The following is a 20,462-nucleotide window of genomic DNA, read 5'->3' as shown; positions in this document are numbered from 1 at the left end:
GAAGGCCAAAGAGATGGGGATTTTATCCAAAAGCATGCTGGGTTTTGCCTGTGGGTTCTATTGCATCTTTAGGGCCAGAACACAGCAAGTCGACCCCAAACAACTAGGACCTGCAAAACACAACTGTGTTGTTGCCTCACATCAGCTCACATCTGCACCAAAAAGCTGCAGTGAACACACCAAACGATAGTAGCCTAGTCTGTTTTCTCATTTAGAGCAGGAAACCGGAACTTCTGATGTGCATGTGCAAAGTGTAAACAAAGCCACATTCAGTACCATTATCCCAGTAATAAATGTCACTCACCAGGGAGGGGCTTACTTCTGCGGCCCTTGCAATGCCAATAACTTAGTCAAGTCCCCCAGAAAGACACGTCCTCCACAAAAGACAAGCCACTAAAAGTGGATGAGTAAGTACTTGGTTTGGGGAACACTGGCTGACAATAAAATAATGAATTGTCCATCCCAGAGTCCTGATCTACACCTAATTGAAAATCTCTAGAAAACCATTTGCAACAAAGTTATGGTTACAAAATCCAATACAGTTGTTGAACTGTGGAAAAGACTAAAAGACGAGTGGACCAAAATCACAGCAGAAAAGTGATAGTGATGTTCTCTGACTGTGTGGGACTATAACCTGTGAGCGAATAGTGATGTCTGTAAGAGACTATTGAAGTCCTGACTGCAGATGTGTTGAAGTAATTTAAAGCAAGAGCTTGTACACTTCCTGCTCATGTTTTGACTGCTGAAGCCTTAAGAAATATTTATTTGTGCTACATTCATTTCTGCTCCCTAATTTTGTGTTGTTGTTTTTTGCTGAAATAAAGGACCTTAATTCGTAAACGCTCCTACTAACTAATGGTAGCTAAATGTTACATTATTTTAGAAAAAAAAAGTTAATCAAGTGTTTAAATTGTTATAAATGGTCTTTTTTTAATTGATCTTCAATTATACTGTTTTAAGGCATAAAGTTTTGGAAGATCACCACAATTTTAAATCATATTAGTAAATCAATTCCATGTTACATATTTTGCCATGTTAAAGTAGGCTGTATATTCACACATTTTTTTTTACCTAATGCACCACCATCTATTTTTTCTTACAGTAGGCTATCTTGCTTTGTGATGTTTTTTGAGAGGGTTTTTCCTAGGTTGCTCATAAGCTACCAACATATTTCATCTCTTTATTTTTATCATGTATCCCAGCAAACAATCCTGCTAGTCTTGCTATTCTGCAGTCAAGTTAAATTTGTGACAAACCTTATTATTTACCTTTTACTAAATGACTAAATTAATAAAATGAATGACTCCTGGGCCATAAAAAAGCTATCAATATTTGGGTTGCACTTTATTTTACACTACTGTGTACATAAGTTAACCTTAACCCTGACCCTATGGCCAAGACTATAGGTCTAAGGGTTTAGGGATATTAACACCAATAATGATCTGCTACCAAAATTAGGTGATGACTATGTGGAACAGGATGGTAAAATAACTGTAAATAGATTAGTCCTGTGTAATACAGAAAAAAAGAAAATAAAAAAATAGGAGAACCTTTAAATAGTTTGAAGTAGATCCTATTTGTTTGATACCCCCTCCCTCTATATCTATTTATGTGTGTGTGTGTGTGTGTGTGTGTGTGTGTGTGTGTGTGTGTGTGTGTGTGTGTGTGTGTGTGTGTGTGTGTGTGTGTGTGTGTGTGTGCGTGCGTGCGTGTGTGGGACAGAAGCAGCTCACTGTTCTCATCAGTGCTGAAATAAAGTTTTTTAAACGCTCTTCTTATTTTCAAAATGGCGGAGTACGATCTGACTACCAGAATCGCTCATTTTTTAGACAGGCATTTGGTCTTTCCGTTGCTGGAATTCCTTTCGGTCAAAGAGGTAATACACAGATATACAGTACAACATCGTTGTTAACTTATATAATTGATCGGTAATCGCAGAACTGCACATCGCACGTGTGGTGAATACCGTTAGTTATCTGATCGAGATAAATAATTTCTTATCCCATAATAAAACAATGATGACATCTTTGGACCATTGTGTTAAACGTTTTATTTATTGCTGTTTTTGACAGATCCGTTTTTATTCAAAGCATAAGAGCCTTTGCTAGCACAAATCCTGTGTTTCCAGGGACATCACCATGTTTTTGTGTTATAACAGTGGTGTAACTTTGTATGTAGCGTATATAAAACTAATAAATTAATATAACGTTATTTAATAACACTGGTTTTATATTCGCAAAATCTGACTTCCATTTCAGAAACGTATTATTTGCAAATTCTAAACGGTAAAATCATATTCTCAATTACTATCAAAGTACTGCATTGTTTACAATCAATTACATAGTGCTAATGTTGTTTTGAAGTCATACTTGCATGTGATACCAGGCTTAATATTCAAAGTATCATCAGGGTAAACAATATAAAATGTTATATTCAACTTTACCTGAGTTAATAGTTTCTGTATATTAAGATCCTTAAAACAAAACAATCTTTTAAAATATATATTGCTTCTGATTTTACTGTAACAGTGCAAATAATAGCGTCCTTGGTAAAAACACTGAATAATTAATTCAACATTTTAGACCTATGGTGTAAGTTTAATATTTTATTACCCTTGTTTTGACGCATGTCTGTTTTCTGATTTCATGCTGCGCAATTCTAACTGTTACTTCATTTCTACCAAGGATAGTTTTGTTAAATCTGACATTTATTGTCTTCTCAGATCTACAATGAGAAAGAACTTCTCCAAGGGAAGCTGGATCTTCTCAGCGAAACAAACATGGTGGACTTTGCAATGGATGTATATAAGAACCTCTATCCTGACAAAGAAATTCCACACTGTAAGTTTTCAATAAAATTGATAACTATCGCTAATCAACAGATGCTGTTATCATATACAGTATTTCCTTTAGGATTTTTCCCAGGTGTGGCGGAAGGCCTTTTTTAAACAGATCTACCAACTACCTTGCGGCATTATTTCAATGACAAATGTCGTGAGCGCAGTATTACAAGTCGAGATCACATTCATGTAATAGCCTAAGAGCATGCAAATCGCTTTGCCTGTGCTCAGATTTCCTTCTGCTTGTGCACACCATCTTAAATATATGCTGCTCAAGCGCAGATCTTCTTGTGCGCTCTCAAATAAACGCTGCTGAACTGTGATTTAGTGCGTTTAAGTATGTCTCCAACATTTATTAGATTGGCTAGGAATATTTATGAATGTCTCCGATAGACCTACAGAATGGTATTAATGCGTCCTGAAGTAAAGTGAAATGGATATACATCGTGTTTGCTGACCTCACGCATAACGCACCTGTCAGTCAGCAAGTCAGTCAGTCAGTTAGTCAGTTAGCACATCCCCTAGGGTAAGGGTTAAACAAATAATGCACAGCACTACTACAGTTACAGAACAGTTTGTGCTGTTATAATTCACTTAATTTTTTTTAAGTTTTAGTGCGATTATCACATGCTAATTAAAAAAAAAAAAAACACGACTGAGTGTTTTAAATGAGAAGCTGTTATGTAGTCATGGCGGGATCAGTTTTGTCATGGCGCCTCGCCATGGAAGAATGAATGTAGCGGAAACCATGTTATACTTCATGTGCAATCACCTCACAAGCTACTTTATATTAGTTTAAATTAAACAGTAAGAGTAAAATGTGACACTCATTTTTAAAATCAGCAAACAACTGCAGCTGTAGAATATTACAGTTATTCAATATTGTGAATAAACATACATTTGTGCAGCTGAGCAGTAAAAGTGTACCTGTTCTTATTATCCATTATTATCTTATTATCTACTGAATTGAATTGAATTGTTCTTACTATCTATTATTCAAAAAGAAATATTTGTTGGTTTTTTATCATTTAGAATTTTGAAATTTTAACAAATTCTGCTGCTTAATATCTTAAAGGTGCAATAGGTGATCTGCCAAAATGCTAGCATTAGCATAATAGCTTAGAAATTTTACGACCCTCCTCTGCTGTCCAACGCCTCCGAGCCACGCCTCCTTAAGTCATGAACTCACGAACGCACACACATATTTTGCCAAAACTGTATCACAGACTGTCATTGTTTAGAAATGAACAAATGTGTGAATACAAATCAAACTTCACCTCAGTAAAGCTGCTTAGGCAGAAGTGCACATTTACTAATGTTTTGTTATTAAACTAAATAAAAATGTAATCAGAAAAGGAGTGCTAAAAACAGAAATATCCTGCCATCTGTTTATATTTACACTTGCATTTATGATAACAAGACAACAAGTGACTTTTCATTTTCAATTGTGCTCGTTGATCCTCGTACATCGCTTGTTTTTGCAAGGCAAGGCAAGTTTATCTATATAGCACTTTTCATACACAGTGGCTAATCAAAGTGCTTCACATAAACAAGAATAAAAGAGACAAGTATAAGAAAAATAAGAACAAATAATTAAAATGATAAACTGGTAAAAATGTGTTAAAACAGGTTATAAAAGAATGAAAAAGAAGAGAAAAACATAATAATAGTGCGATCGGTTGGACGTAGCACAGTGCTCATTCAGTCAAGGCACAGCTAAACAGATGTGTTTTCAGTCTCGATTTGAATGTGCCTAATGTTAAAGCACATCTTTAGTTTCATGCATACAGTACAAGGCCACGTTGGTCTTTCAGAAAGAATTTCAGGTTGATGCAGAGTTTGCAGATGACGTCTCTTTGTCAGGTGTAGATGCGTGCTTCACGTGCGCGCAAGAGTGACGTATCAGTCTGCTTAAAGAAGCTGCACAAAAATTCAAATTGTTGTGAGTTATTTGTCGGTCCGACAATATTTAATTGGATGAAAGTTTTTAAGTTTTATGCCTTATCCAGAAAACAAAAATACAAATAAATACATTTAAATCATTTACTTTAATCATTAGGAATGTGAAGAGACTTTCAACCAGCCCAGCAAACAATGTTTCTGAAGACAATCACCTACTGCACCTTGAATGTCAGCATATTTATGTCTTAATTTCATAAAGCGAATATTATAGGAGTACAACACCTGTTTTGCTTTTTGTTTATTTATATTTTGCATATTTAGAGATATTTTACTATTCAAAAACAAACTTTGCTCTTCATTTAAGGTTTAAAATGTCAAAATTAAAGATTGTTAAAATGGATATGTGGTTTTTGCTTTTTAGTATACATAAGTAATACCCTTATTTATTGTTTAGATGGAGTTGTTGAAAAAAGTATGTACTTTTATTAAAGAATGACATAAAAACAATTCTAATTACATTTGTTAGGTTAATTTTTTAGGTTTAGCTTTTTTTATAAATTTAAATTGATTAAACATAAAACAGTTAATTGTAAGTTGACTCAGCTCATTTTAATTAAGTAGTTTGAACTAGCATTGATAATGTAGTTACGAAAAGCAAAACATCATATTAAAAAGGTATTCATTTTTATCAAATTAATCGATTACTTTAAAAAATAATAAAATTATCAAAATGATTGTTAGTTGCAGCCCTATTTATCACACTTATCTGTGATATGTCTACTCCACAGGTGTGAACCTACACTGGTCTCAAGGTTCGGTCGGATTATCATGCCATCGATTCGGTTCAATTCGTTATCTCAGTGCATCACGGTGCATTGGCGATGCTTTCTGTACGCAGTTTTATATTCTCTTTACAGCACAGCAATTCTTGTAATAAAATGTATAAATATAAATAAATAAATATATTTAAATTTATGAACTATTATGTAATACAATATTGTCCTTTAATTCAAACAGTCAAAAAGCAAATAAACAAATATAAATATCCCGCTTGCTTTCTGAGCCTTGTCTACCAAGTTCTTATACCCCTTTAATTGGCCACGCGCTCAACAGAAAGGGCTGCGATTGGCTCTTCACAGATGAGTGACACTGAAAAATGGCTGCGGAGATCACAGCTGTTCCATGATAGCCTCCCTCGTGCATATGAGATAAATCAGGGATTCCCAAACGTTTGTATTCCAGGACCCACCTAGGAAAGTAATTCAATCTCAAGACCCACCATAATATTTTATTATGGAAAAATGGGTAAAAAAATTTATCCATTCAAAGCAGTCAAAATTATATGGTGTGCGGCTTTTTGGATTTTGCGATTTGATATGCACAAAATGAGGCTCGAAGTCCTTTTTTGGGATGCTGGCTGTAACTGATAATTTTTTTGTTGAAAAAGATACTCTTCTTTTTTCAGAAGAGAATATGATCAACCTTTGATCAAGCCCCGTCACATCACAGTAAATTCCATTGCTAGTGTAGTCATAAGAAGCTAAATAGCTTTTTGATCGACTACTACAAGCTGGGAAAACGTCAGATAAATATGCCAATGCATTTAACGTTATTGCTGAATAGATGTAATATTTACACATTTGCTTGAGGAAGGAATGAAGGGGGTAGTTACATTACTATTACTATTTTCCATAACATCCATGCCCTTCCATAACATTAGATGAAGTTAAAACTAACAGATAGCACTATAGCTATTTATTGATTAGCAATCTGTCAACGTTGGGATGTAAAAAATATGGGACAACAAATAGCTTCAAATAATAGAATACATAGCAAACATTAGAAAATATTGACAATAAAATAAAAGGTTTAGCCTATTAAAATCAATGGCCTATCCAGAAATTAAATAAAGCTATAAAATCTATTTCACTTTAAATTGTATTTGCATATTGATTAAAGTTACTATAGTTATTTAGTGAAGAGCAGCAAATGAATCTCTCATTATGTTTTGTTTGATAAAAGAGGTGTTAATGTAAGAATGCACAGATCTATAATGAAGCATTTGACTACTTTAATAACTGTTTGTGCTCATTTAAGAGAAAATTGGTAGTGTTGAAAATAAAACACGCAGGACCAAGCAAAAAAAAAAAAAAGAAAAAAAAAAGAAAAAAATAAGCACTTTTCTGACGGTCCCTTACTCAGAGCTCCACTCTGCGAGAGCTCAAACGGAGCAGTGCTCGTAATGTCAAGCAAAAAAAAGAAAAAGACAGCTGTGAAACATAACCAGCTTTGTCTTTTTGTAGGAAACACACTTTAGATATTTTTAGGGTAAGAGGTTTTTAAGTTATTGCTGTCAATCGCACTGGTTTTGATTTACCGCAATGTAACTATAGCTGCAGCTATGTGATGTTGCGCGACCCACCTTTGTTCACTGTGTGACCCACTAGTGGGTTGCGACCCACAGTTTGAAAACCCCTGAGATAAATGACGTCAGTATATAATAACGGGTTATGATTATAACTGAACTGATACCGAATTGTTCACGTCTGCATCGCAGTGCACAGAAGAAACAATTAATTTTGATACCCCTACTCCATATAGTATTATAGCAACAATGATCATTTTGCAATATATTGTGCAGCACTAATCGCTATACATTGAAAGTAATTCAGTCATGACGTGTAATAATTTATCTTTTTGATAGCCTTGAGGGACAAAAGAACCACAGTGGTGGCCCAGCTAAAGCAGCTCCAGTCTGAAACGGAACCCATAGTGAAGATGTTTGAAGATCCAGAGACTCAGAGACAGATGCAGTCCACCAGGTCTACTGCCAACATAATACTGTTTATTGCTCTGTAAAATATAATATATTAGACTGTGGAGTTGCCTTAATGTAACTCTACTACTATGTCACTACTATAAAGTTCTTGTGTTTTTTCTTAGAGATGGAAGGATGCTGTTTGAATATTTAGCAGACAAACATAGTGTAAGTGTTTCAACACATCTCAAATATTTTTATTTTTTTAATATATTTTATATTAAAATAATTTATTATTTTATTTTATTTTATTTTAATTATTATATTTTGTATTTTAGAGTAGCTAATTGACCACTTGTTTAATTTTTTATTGATTTTGATTTCTCTTCCCTCAGTTTCGTCAGGAATATTTGGATACACTTTACCGCTATGCCAAGTTCCAGTATGAGTGTGGAAACTACTCTGGAGCTGCAGAGTATCTCTACTTTTTCCGCGTGCTTGTAAGCAAGACCACTAATGTTTCATTTAGTTTTTGTTTGTTTGTTTAATTTGATTTGTGAAGTGTGAAATAGACTTTAAAATTACAGCCTTAAGGGAGAGGGTTAGAATACATTAATTTGTTTCATCCCTGAGTGGTTTAACAGCTTTTATTTTTTTAGTAATTTACCTGAACAAACAATCGGCAACCATCACTTCTAGTGTTTTGAGAGGTTGTTGAACAAACAACAACAAAAAAAAGACTTTACTTTTTTCATTGTATCTTTAAAAATGTATTTAAAAAACAATTAAAAAATATATATATACTTTTATTAAACAACAACGTCAAAACTGATGTTCTAGTGTAACAAAGTTGACTTTTTTTCAAAATTATTTGCCCTCCTGTTAGATTTGAATTCTATTCTTTTACATTTCATCACTAAGTTAAAGGGAGAGGAGGTTTTTTTTCCAACTCATTTTTTTATATTTTATAGTTTCAATAACTTATTTAGAATGACTGACTTATTTTGTCTTTGCTATGATGACGGTACATAATATTTTACTAGATATTTTTCAAAATACTAGAATTTAAAGGCTTAGCCAGGTTAATTAAGTTAATCAGGCAAGTTAGGGTAATTAGGCAAGTCATTGTATAACAGAAATTTTGTTTAGTAGTCAATTGGGAAAAAAATCTTACTTAAGGGGCTAATAAAAAAAAAAAATGCTTTTATTCTTGCCTAATAAAACAAATAAAACTTTTTCCACTAGAAAATGAAATTAAATATTGTGAACATTTCCTTTCTCCATTAAATATCACTTGAAATGTATAAAAATATGATGTTTATGTTTTCAAAGTGTATTATTAAATGAGTGTATATATTCAGCTATAGAAAAAAAAGAGACCACTTAAAGATTCTCAGCGTCTCTGGGTTTTCTAGGTGTGGGTTTTAGTAAAATGCTATTATTTGTTGTTTTCGATATCTAATATTTTACAGTTTCCACTTTTTCTAATAGAAATAGTTGAAAATAACATTTGGTCAAAATAACCAATTTTTCACTGCAGTTATGACTGCAAATAGGGAATATTTCACCATATATTGTCTTCATAGCTCCTCTAAAGTTCTAAAAAATTGCCAACTTGTTGTCTAAAAATACAGTAAACATGGCAGAAAAATCTTTTTGTTATTTAACCAATTGTCAATTTATGCAAAAAATGGCAAAGGACAATTTTTTTATTCAGATTTTTACAAATTCTATTTCAAATATTTCCCAAACTGATGTTTAATGAAGCAAGAACATTTTCAAATTATTTGCTATAATGCTTTTTGTTCTTTCTCTAGAAACTCTAGAGACTATTTCTTTTCATTTCCCTGGATTAAAAAAAAACTTTTTAAGGTCAAAATTATTAGCCCTCTTAATAAATATTTTAATTGGCTACAGAAAGCACTGCTCTTAAATAACTTGCCTAATTAACTTCATAACCTAGTTAAGCCTTTGAATCCACTTTAAGCTGAATACTAGCATCTTACAAAATAACAAACATATTATTCTGTCTTCATGCCAAAGACCAAAGAAATTAGTTTTAAAATATTAAAGTTTTAAAATGTGTTGAAAAAAGCTCCCTGTTAAACAGCACATGGGAAATATTTTTTTAAAAATTACAAATTTACAAGAAGACTAATCATTTTAGCCTATCTAAAGGGTTAATAGTGCCAACTGATGATCAACAGTATACATTACAAATTATACCACTTCCTAACAGGAAAATCAACCATCAATCAAGAATGCATAATTATAGGGTGTCATAGCTTTGCGATCAAAAAATGTCATTATAATAGGGCAAAAACAGCTGTGAAACATAACAAAAGTGTAGTAATTTTGAACAATACACAAGGGTAAAATTAGGACAATGCTGTTCTAAAATCATTCACAAAGCACCTAATCTTGACTTAGGAATTTAAAAACTTTTTGACCCACCTCAGATGTTAACTGGAATAGGAGTTATATGTTTAACACAATTTCCTACACAAAATCGAAATGTATCAATGCTAAAGTGACAATAGCTTGCATAGATATGAGAGGGGCGAACATGATATTGGAAAATGTGTAGAAAAACTCATGGTCTGGTTTTCATGATCCAGGTTCCCTCCACAGACAGGAATGCTCTGAGCTCTCTGTGGGGCAAACTGGCATCGGAAATCCTCATGCAGAATTGGGAAGCAGCCATGGAGGACCTGACCCGCTTACGAGAGACCATCGACAACAACGTATGTCTGTCCACCATTCTTCACCATTCACCTCTGTCTAATAGAAGCTTTGATGCTGTATTCCAACAGCAAAATTTGTCTCCCTGGTTAATTTGCTTCTCCGCCAATGTTCCTTTGAGCTCCTATACAACAGACCTTTAGCAAGCATCAGGCCGTAAACACAGAACTGACCACAATGGCATTTACATTGCATCAGCTTTGACATGACATTTATTTGCGATGCAGTTAAAAAATGGATGTGTTTGGATTTACTGTGGCCCTGTTTGCTTTGGTAGTCCATGCATGGAATGTAAGATCAACTATATGACACAAGGCTGAAGCGGTGTTGACATGTTTTGAATGAAAGCATGTTTTTGTTTTGCTGCATGATTCAGTCGGTGAGTTCGCCTCTTCAGTCACTGCAGCAGAGGACGTGGCTCATACACTGGTCACTGTTTGTCTTCTTTAATCATCCCAAAGGCAGAGACAACATCATCGAGCTCTTCCTCTATCAGCCCCAGTGAGTAGAATCAACTAAGACATACACTTGGTAAAGTATAGAGATAAACCAAAATGAAAATTTTTGGCCGAAAAAGAGCAAACCAAGGCGAAACTGAAACACTGCAATAAATTCTGAAAATTGTTAGTACCATTGCATTCATGGCTATGACTGTGTAACAATCTAACTAAAACCAAGGCATTGTCTCAAGAATAAATCAATCACTTAGATTTTCACTTAATTATGAAAATATGTATGTAGCGCATTGCAACAATGGGTATCACTTTTGGGGATTGAGTCTTATACAGACAGATAACATCTAGCTGTTAAGTGGTTGAGTTTGTCTTCTGCTTAACATTTGAGAAAGATTAGAGAGAGTTTTTTTTTTTTTTTTTTTTTTTTAATAGGACCAGTGCATAAATTATAATTTTTTATATGTAGTAGCCCCCTTCAGAAAATTTTCAGTGGCTGAATATTTGGTGCATCCCTAGTAAATTAATTTGACTAACAATTATTTTGACTCATTTGTTTAACTTCACAGTTTAATGTTATTGCACAATAACTGTTTTGACAATCAGCCATCAGTAATATTGTATAAGACACCATCAGAATGAGTGTGTAAATATATTTTTTGCTCACTGCATGTAGAGCAATTTGTTGATTAACTTATTAGTGAATTATTTTACAGACTAGAAAAATAAAAGCTTAATGATTTTAGGTTTAAAAAATTTTTAAACCTAATTTTTAAACCTGTTTTAATTTTTTTTGAAAAACATGAATAATAGTATTCTTAAGTGTACTAGAAAATATTTATTTTTATATATATTTCAAATTTTATTAATACATTTAAAAAAAATTAAGTGATTTTAAAATTAATAGAACACATATTAATGATAAATAAAGCCTGTTTTAATGTTTCAGTTAACTTTTCTGATAATATGTCAAGATATAGGTGGAATAATGTTTTATTCAATGTGTAATTAGACAGCAACTAGCTCTCTGCAACTCCCACATGGTGGCCCACTGAAGCAGGGCTGTGCCCAGTCAGTACCTGGATGGGAGACCACATAAAAAAGCTAGTTTACTGGCAGAAGTGGTTTTAAGGCTGATTTATACTTTGCTTCATGTGTGCAAATGCTTTGGTTCAGCCTTTGCACGGTCGCATAGCCTTTGTCGTGGCCATCACCAACGCTGACACGCACCCTTTAATAAATGTAACTACACGTCGCAATAATGCATAGCGCAAGCTCTATGATTTGTTGGCTTGGTAGCGCTGATGAGAGTTGCGCGAACCTGTTGGAGAAAGTGTTTACAAGTGTCGTCTCGTGAAGAAGCTCTAGGCGGAAAGTTTTTTTTTGTGTTTACCTTATGATTGAAAAGTCTTGAAAGTTGTTGCTTGTCCGCCGGTTCCCACATCAGAATGAGCAAGTTTTAGCTACTAATACATTAAGGTAGCTTTCAGAAAAAACAAAACATCCCCGAAGAAACTCGACACAGTGGAACATAACCTCACTACCAGCTAGCGCATCGAAAGTGTTATTGCAGAGCAACACAAACAGCACGCAGAAGTATTAATGCAGGACAACGCGCAAGGCATGCGTGGTGAGTCACGCCCATCACTCGACACAGAAGTATAAATTAGCCTTAGGTGAGGCCAGCAGAGGGCGCTCAACCTGCGGTCTGTCTGTGTCCTAACGCCCCAGTATAGTGAAGGGGACTCTGTACTGCTCAGTGAACCCTGTTTTTCAGATTAGATGTTAAACCGCGGTCTGGACTCTCTGTGGTCGTTAAAAATCCTAGTATGTCCTTCAAAAAGAGTAGGGGTTTAACCCCGGTATCCTGGCCAAAATTTGCCCTCTGGCCTCTGTCTATAATGGCCTCCTAACCATCCCTATATCATCATTGCCCCATCAGTCTGCTGCTCACTGGTGGTGGATGAGGAGATTCCCCCAATGTGTAAAGCGCTTTAAGTGTCCAGAAAAGCGCTATATAGATGTAAGGAATTATTAATCAATTATTATAATGTATGCACAAATTTCTTGCTGGATTATAGGTAAAACAGTGGTTAGAAATAGAGCGGCACAATATTGCAATGCATAATTACAATTAATTAGTATTTTTATAATTTGCATTTATTTATTTATTCATCAATTTTTCATTAAAAAGCGATGTACAATTGATGATAATGGAAGATCTTTAGATCATCAGACAAGCAACAATATGTAAATGCAGTGATTAGTTTTGGTTTGTTTAGCATTTCAGACTTTTTTTAATCAATTTTTCTGTTTAAAATATATTTTCAATTGACATTATATTTATTTATTTTAAGTATGCCTGACAAGTATTTTTGGTATGTCAAACTTTTATTGAAAAATATCTTTACACTTTATAGAATTTTCATTAAACATTCATTTAGAGACCCATTAAATATAACTGTAAACATATAGTAGTAACAGTAAACTTTGTGTGTGTGTGTGTATGTGTGTGTGTGTGTGTGTGTGTGTGTGTGTACATATTTTTTGTAGAAATATTTATAATGGCACAAAAAATTTACATGATGTGAGATGTCAAATAAAGGCAATTGTTATAGTATTTATTCTTCAAGGAATCTTGGGGGGAAAAAAAGGATAACAGTAACAAATAACATTTGTATTATATACTCTATAGTGGGAAATATTTCCTGTGCAGCAAATTAGCATATTAACATGATTTATGCAGGATCATTTGACACCGAAGATTGGAATAATGGATGTTAAAAAGTCAGCTTTGGCTTTCTGCTTTTCTGCTTTTCCCTTTTCTGCTGCAACAAGAACTCTAGAATTGCTCATTAAAGAAGAACTGCGACACCACATTTGCATAACATTTTTGTTGTCACTCGCTAAAAGGACCCGACGCAAATATAACACGCGCTTTCCAGCAATTATTACAGCGAGGGCAGTTGGAAAATTCATCCTTAATGAGATTTGCTCTTGAAAGTGTTACATTTTTAGGGGGAACAGTGCATGAGTGCGTGACCATATAATGAGCGGCGCTTAGTCTGAGCACTTTGAAAATGACACGCTCTGTTGAGGGTTTGAAGGCCACAGTGTTGAAATGTTAAAATGGGAACCAATCAAAGCCAGTTTTGTTTACAAACTGATCACTGCATGGTTTGTAATTGCTGTTAGTTTGCATTTTGGTTTTAATTTTACTAATGATTACAAAATATAGCAGAATCAGCTGTTATAGAATATAAAATGATTATAAATGTATTATTTGAACAGAATATAATGTTGTGTAAAAGCTCTAATGTTGTGGTCTGTACTGTATGAGTTTTCAGAAATCATTTGATATGGAATTTTTTTTTATTTTGGAATTGTTTTGATAGCTGATATGTTTCATTTTACATTGTCATTTAGCAGGCACTTTTGTCCAAAGTGATATACAATTGAGGAGGCATTTAGCGATTCAACAAGAACAGGCAGTAGGGTGGAGGTACTATGACATCACCTTGTAGGCTAATTGGCCTATTGCTAGCATAAAACTGGTTCCCTCTATAAAATTCCTATAGAATTTTCCCATTGGCTTTTTGAAATTGTTTTGTCCAACCAGACAATCCTTACACGAAAATACAAATTTTAGCACTTTTGCATCTTAAATGCAAATACAGGAATTAAAAAGCTAACATTAGCTATAAACATACTACAGTCCCTTCGGGGTGCTCGCCTGTGACGTCAGCACCACTTTGCTACAGACTTTTTAAGCTTATATTTAGAAATACGGTCCATGACAAAGATTCTCGGTTTACTATATTATACTAAACACTATGTATTATAAACAAATAAACACACCTATACTTTATAATCCTATGTGCCTTTTGGATAGTTTTTATGTTTAAAAAACATTTTGTTTTGATTTACGGTTGTTGTAAAAGCTTTCAAAATGTATGTATAAATCTGCCTACATAGTATTATCATAGGACATATTTAAATAAGTGTATTGCTCGCGTACATACAGCCCGCTTACCTTAGTAAAAGATAACAGAAATAAGGTGTGAGGGACAAGTCTATATGCCTGCAAGTACCATCATAGATAAATGTAAAGCAGTCCTTACATTCACATATGTTTTACATTTTAGTGTTCAGATGAAGAAAAAAAACGATGAAAAATCAATTGATCACAGTAAAATGACAGTTAATATGTCTGTATTTCTTACACATTTATTCACACGTTTGCATTACTGGGAGCGGGAAAGAGACAGGCTGCACTGGTAAACAGTATACCCATAATATTGTTTAAATAAAATAAAGGATCACCAAATCAATCTGTCTTGACAGTCTTTACAAGTGAAGGCATTATTTACACACGATATGAATTCTCAATTAGAAAAATACTACAAACTATAAAATACTTTTTATGAAAATGCTTAAATACCAGACAAACCCAAATGCCCAATTCAAGCAGTCTGCGTTCCCGACCAGAGGCTCCTGGAGAGGATGTGGAGCTTCAGGAGCAGGTGGAGTTATTTTTGTGGATAAATATACATTTTTCACATTTTTTTCTGCATGATTGCAAAAACTAAAGGCAAACACATACTGTAAACAACAGATTTTATTAAAACATTTCAGAAAAGTTTGAACTAAACTTGATTAATTCTCTACGACCTGGTTTTTAATATAAAATCTACTGTCTGACAAAAAATAAAAATAGATAGCAACCAAGTCATTGAACATTAACCAAAATACCAGTAAAATAAATAAATGTTGGACAGCATGCACGTGAAGTGGTTCAACCAATGAATACATAATTTAACAGTTTAAAGATATGGGCCTAATTTTGTAAATAATGCCCAGGAATATACAAATATTTTTAATTTCTTATCATTTTGCGTCTTTGACGACAAAGCCGAACTTTTAGCACCCTTTTCTCCAATCATCGGTCACATGGTCCTTTAGAAATCATTGTAATATGCTGATTTAGTTCAAAAAACTGTTGTGCTGCTTAATGTGCTGCTGAAAAATAAAGTAAGGGATTGCTTTTCATTTTTAGGGAATGTACTTGCCTAGGTTGCCTTAACTACTCCATATATATTCAACACTTTTATACATTTAGAAAAATGTAGTATATGTATTTTGTATTTTTTCAGACTAAAGACAATAACATGCTTAAGAAAATATAAACTGAATGAAATTGGTTCATGACAATATATGGTATAAATTCATAGAAGATGTATACATAATTGTATAAACATTTTTTGCTATTCTGATAATTTTGCGTAGTTAACTTTACAACTAAAGAAGGGTAGTTTTGTCCGACAATTGAACATTATTAAGAGAAATTAATGACAATAAATGTTATATGCAGTCGAAGTCCAAATTATAAACCTAGAAAACTTTCACAGCATGTCTGATAATATTTTTTTCTTCTGGAGAAAGTCTTATTTGTTTTATTTCGGCTAGAAAAAAAGCAGTTATTAATTTTTTAAACACCATTTTAAGGACAAAATTATTAGCTGCTTTAAGCAATTGTTTTTTTTTTTCCGCTGTCTACAGAACAAACCATCGTTATACAATAACTTGCCTAATTACCCTAACCTGCCTAGTTCACCTTTTTAACCTCGTTAAGCCTTTAAATGTCACTTTAAGCTGTATAGAAGTGTGTGTATATATATATATATATATATATATATATATATATATATATATATATATATATATATATATATATATATATATATATATATATATATATAATATGCTGTCAAAGCTTTGAAATGCTTCATGTTTTCATACATCTATGAAATTACTTAATGAGTAATTTAATTACTTTTCAGACAAAGTAAATATAAAGGTGATTTAAATACATTTTAATGATGTAATTAGTTATTAATTACTTTTTTGAAGTTACTTGCATAACACTATTTCCAGCTTATTAAACCTATACATTTTGGGCAATGTGTGCCTGTGTGTGTAATAATTGATTATTTTTGCATTTTTATTACATATTAAAAGTCTGCACTGATACTTAGTTTTGGCTTGCCAAGTCTGAATAAATAATTGAACTGGCATGTTATTTATTAGGCCAATTATACTTTTACTCAAGTACATCATTTATGTGTTACTGATGGATTTTGTCTTTTTTCCACCAGGTACCTAAATGCAATTCAGACCATGTGCCCCCACATTCTCCGCTACCTGTCCACAGCTGTCATCACCAACAAGGATGTGAGAAAACGGCGACAGGTTCTCAAAGACCTGGTCAAAGTCATCCAACAGGTCAGCATGGTCACTACTTTGTGTTCAAGTTTTCCCATAATGCTTTTTTTTTAAACATGATTTTTTTATGCCTTGTGTAATGCAACTGTTTAACAAATGGTCTTCTAAACAGCAATAAAAAAATTTGATACTGAAATGTTTATAGCAAATCATCAGGCATTCAACTATTAAAACCCAAAGTGAGTATTATCCGTAGAATCCCCCTTTTGATCTAATACAGCCATGAGTCCTTTTGGCAAAGATACAACAAGTTTTTCATACCTGAAATCTGATCCTCTGCCATTCCTCCTTGCAGATCCTCCCAGTTCTGTCAGGTTGCATTGTAAATGTTGGTGGGCCTCTCTAGAGATGCTTAATTGGGTTTAAGTCAGGGCTAGGACTGGGCCATTTAAGAACAGTCAGAGTTGTTGTGAAACCACTCCATTATTTTAGCTGTGTTCTTAAGGCTGATTTATACTTCTGCGTCAAACACCGGCGTATGCTACGGCGCTGACGCATAGCCCATCGCCGTGGCCGTCGCCGTCACTGACGTGCACCTCTCAAAAATTGTAACTACACGTCGCAACAACGCGTAGCACAAGCTCTGTGATTGGTCGGCTTGCTAGCGCCGACGAGTCTGGGCGGGACCGAGAGCCGCGCGAATGGCGCGAGCGATTGTTTACAAGTGTGGAGTCCCGTGAAGGAGCTCCGGATGGAAAGTTTTGTTCTTTGTTTACCTCATGGTTAAAGTTGTTGCACGTCCGCTGGTTCCTGCCTCAAAATGAGCGAGTTTGAGTCACTTGTACATCCAGGAAGTGTTCAGAATAGCAAAACAGAAGCGAAGAAACTCGACACAGAGGAACATTTACACCTCACTGCCCACTAGCGTTTCGGAAGTGTTAATGCAGACCAACGGAGACAGCGCGCAGAAGTATAAATGCCCAGCCACGCGCGTTGCCTGCGCCGTGAGTTGCGCCGGTCACTTGACGCAGAAGTATAAACCAGGCTTTAGGGTCATTGTCTTGTTAGAAGGTAAACCTTTGGCCCAGTATGAGGTCCTGAACACTCTGGTGGAGGTTTTCCTCCAGGGTCATTAATGTACAGTAAAGTGATGACATCAGAATTCAACTATTCATAATTCTGACGTTGAATTACTGTGTTTGAGACATACACTTGCAATCTGTCATTGACAACACTATTAGTTATGTTAGTAATGTTAAAGTTATGTTAAACATAATTAAAATTATTTTTTTCTACTGGTAATCAGTCGTTTGTCATTATCAGATTCCCTCATGCATTATATTCAGCATTATATAGGCTAGAGTAATTATTCTGACACTGTTGAACATTTATTTTCATGCACAACACTTTGTGTTTGCTATGAATGAAAAACATGTCAAATGCTTGTCGTAATCATAACTTTAAAATGTGATATGATTATTTAATTAATCATTTTTCACTGCTAAGTGCGGTTCTTACTTCCTGCGTGGCTCCCAAACGATCACTCTGTGCCACAAACTATGTGTTATTTACAACTTTATTACCTGTTATTCACAGCCTATGGAGGTTCTGTTCACTAGATTCGTTCACAAGCGCGCGCCCGCCCTCTCTCTGGTGACAGCTGTTGGTCAGCTCACATCACGTGTGATTTCGCAAATACATCATTGCATGAAGACAGAAATTACATTTTTAGGGAGAAATATATCTTATACATACAGTGTGACTCAACACCTTTTGGAGATGTCCATGTTCCTGAGCAACGTACGTAAAAGAATGTGAAGACTTGTGCATCCGACTTTGCTTCCTTCCTGAACTTGAAAATAAGATTGACAGAATCATAGAAATGCTGGATTCAGATCTACTAGGTGGTCGAATCGAGATTGCAATTTTTTTCGATTAATTGTGCAGCCGTACTATGGGGTGCAATGTGTATAATAATGAGGAAAAAAAATACTTAAATATAACAAAAAGTGAAAATCAAAGGGGGACTGAATACTTTCTGTACAAACTAAATTATGAAGATGTCAGTGAAAAGGTATTTTTCTATATGATATGCTTGTCAAAATATCTGTGTATATACTCTGAAGCAGCAAAGAAGTATGGAAGGATGCACAGATGGAGCAGGATGTGTTTGAGTCATTAAAAAAAAAAAAAAAGAGAAAGATTGACAGGCTCATTTCTGTGGCATATAGCCAAAGTATTGGACAGAAGGAGAGACCTCAAGTATATCCTTCTGGTGAGTGCTGAGTTCATTTCAGTTTTGTTGATTATTTTCCAAGTTTACATGTAAAATTTTTTTGTTATGCTGATTGGACAAGTGTAAATGTGTCTGTTTTTAATATACATAATATATATATAAATATACATGCACATGAAGTTTTCACTGATTGTTTGTAGAAAGTCTTAAGCATTTGTACTGAATCCACTGTACATTTACTGAGTCAAATGGGAAATTTGAGAGCTTGTGAATCATAATTGTTTCAAATCTGGACATCTAAATCGATACCCATCTTTATTGGCCAACCACGAAGGGGCAAGGTATGAAGAAATTCTTGTTATAACTTTAAGCATATTAATAAAATATTAATTAGATATTTCACCCAGAAATTTAAATTTGCTCACTATTTACTTAACCTCAAGCCATATCACCCTGCAGCCCAAGACCAGTTACTCACTAAAGCTAAGCAGGGCTGAGCCTGGTCAGTACCTGAAAGTGAGACCGACCACATGAGATAAATTGGTAGCTGTTTGAAGTTGTGTTAGTGAGGCCAGCAGGGATCGCTCCAGCTGCAGTCTGTGTGAGTCCTAATGCCCCAGTGAAGTAAGGGGACACTACACTGTCAGTGAGTGCCGTCTTTCGGATGAGACGTTAAACCGAGGACACTGATCATTAAAAATCCCATGGCACTTCTCGTAAAGAGTAGGGGTGTAACCTCAGTGACCTGGCTAAATTCCCTCCATCAGCACTTAGCTGTCATGGCCTCCTAATCATCCTCATCCACAGAATTGGCTCTATCACTGTCTCTCCACTCCACCTGGAGTTGGTGTGCTGAGTGCACTGGTGCCGTTGTCCTGTGGTTGCTGTCACATCATCCAAGTAGCTGCTGCATACTGGCGTTGGTGTGGAGAGATCCCCCCCAATCAATTTTGAAGCGCTTTGGGTGTATGGCCATACACAATAAATGCGCTGTATAAATACACATTTTATAACATTACAAGTGCTTACAAATCCTTATGAGTTTCTTTTTTTTCTGTTGAATACAAAAGAAGATATTTTAAATGAATTTAGAAAACTCAAAACCCATAACCATTGACATCCATAATAGGAAAAACAAATACTATGGTCGTCAATGGTTACAGGTTTACAGATTTCTTCAAATTATCTTTTTTTTTGTTCAGCAAACGATAGAAAGTCAAACAGGTTTAGAACAATTAAAGGGTGAATAAATGATTACAGAATTGTCAGTTCTGGTTGAACTATCCCTTTAACAGTACCATGGTTATACTG

At 34.5% G+C, this 20,462-nt stretch overlaps 1 protein-coding gene across 1 annotated transcript in view; it reads left to right on the top strand.

Moving 5' to 3' along the window:
- The first annotated feature begins 1,756 nt into the window (after positions 1-1,756).
- Positions 1,757-20,462, top strand: part of eif3eb (eukaryotic translation initiation factor 3, subunit E, b) — a 39,908-nt gene continuing 21,202 nt past the window's right edge. The window contains exons 1-8 of the mRNA NM_001362621.1: positions 1,757-1,876; positions 2,723-2,840; positions 7,446-7,563; positions 7,685-7,727; positions 7,895-7,999; positions 10,118-10,243; positions 10,618-10,742; positions 16,849-16,975. Coding sequence (NP_001349550.1) covers positions 1,787-1,876; positions 2,723-2,840; positions 7,446-7,563; positions 7,685-7,727; positions 7,895-7,999; positions 10,118-10,243; positions 10,618-10,742; positions 16,849-16,975 — 852 coding nt within the window. The 5' untranslated portion in view covers positions 1,757-1,786. The remainder of the gene's footprint in view (positions 1,877-2,722; positions 2,841-7,445; positions 7,564-7,684; positions 7,728-7,894; positions 8,000-10,117; positions 10,244-10,617; positions 10,743-16,848; positions 16,976-20,462) is intronic.

This window comes from Danio rerio, chromosome 19 (assembly GCF_049306965.1).
Source record: "Danio rerio strain Tuebingen ecotype United States chromosome 19, GRCz12tu, whole genome shotgun sequence".
NCBI lineage: Eukaryota > Metazoa > Chordata > Actinopteri > Cypriniformes > Danionidae > Danio > Danio rerio.
The sequence above is the reverse complement of the archived record's forward strand: the minus strand, read 5'-3'. Positions and strand labels throughout refer to the sequence as shown.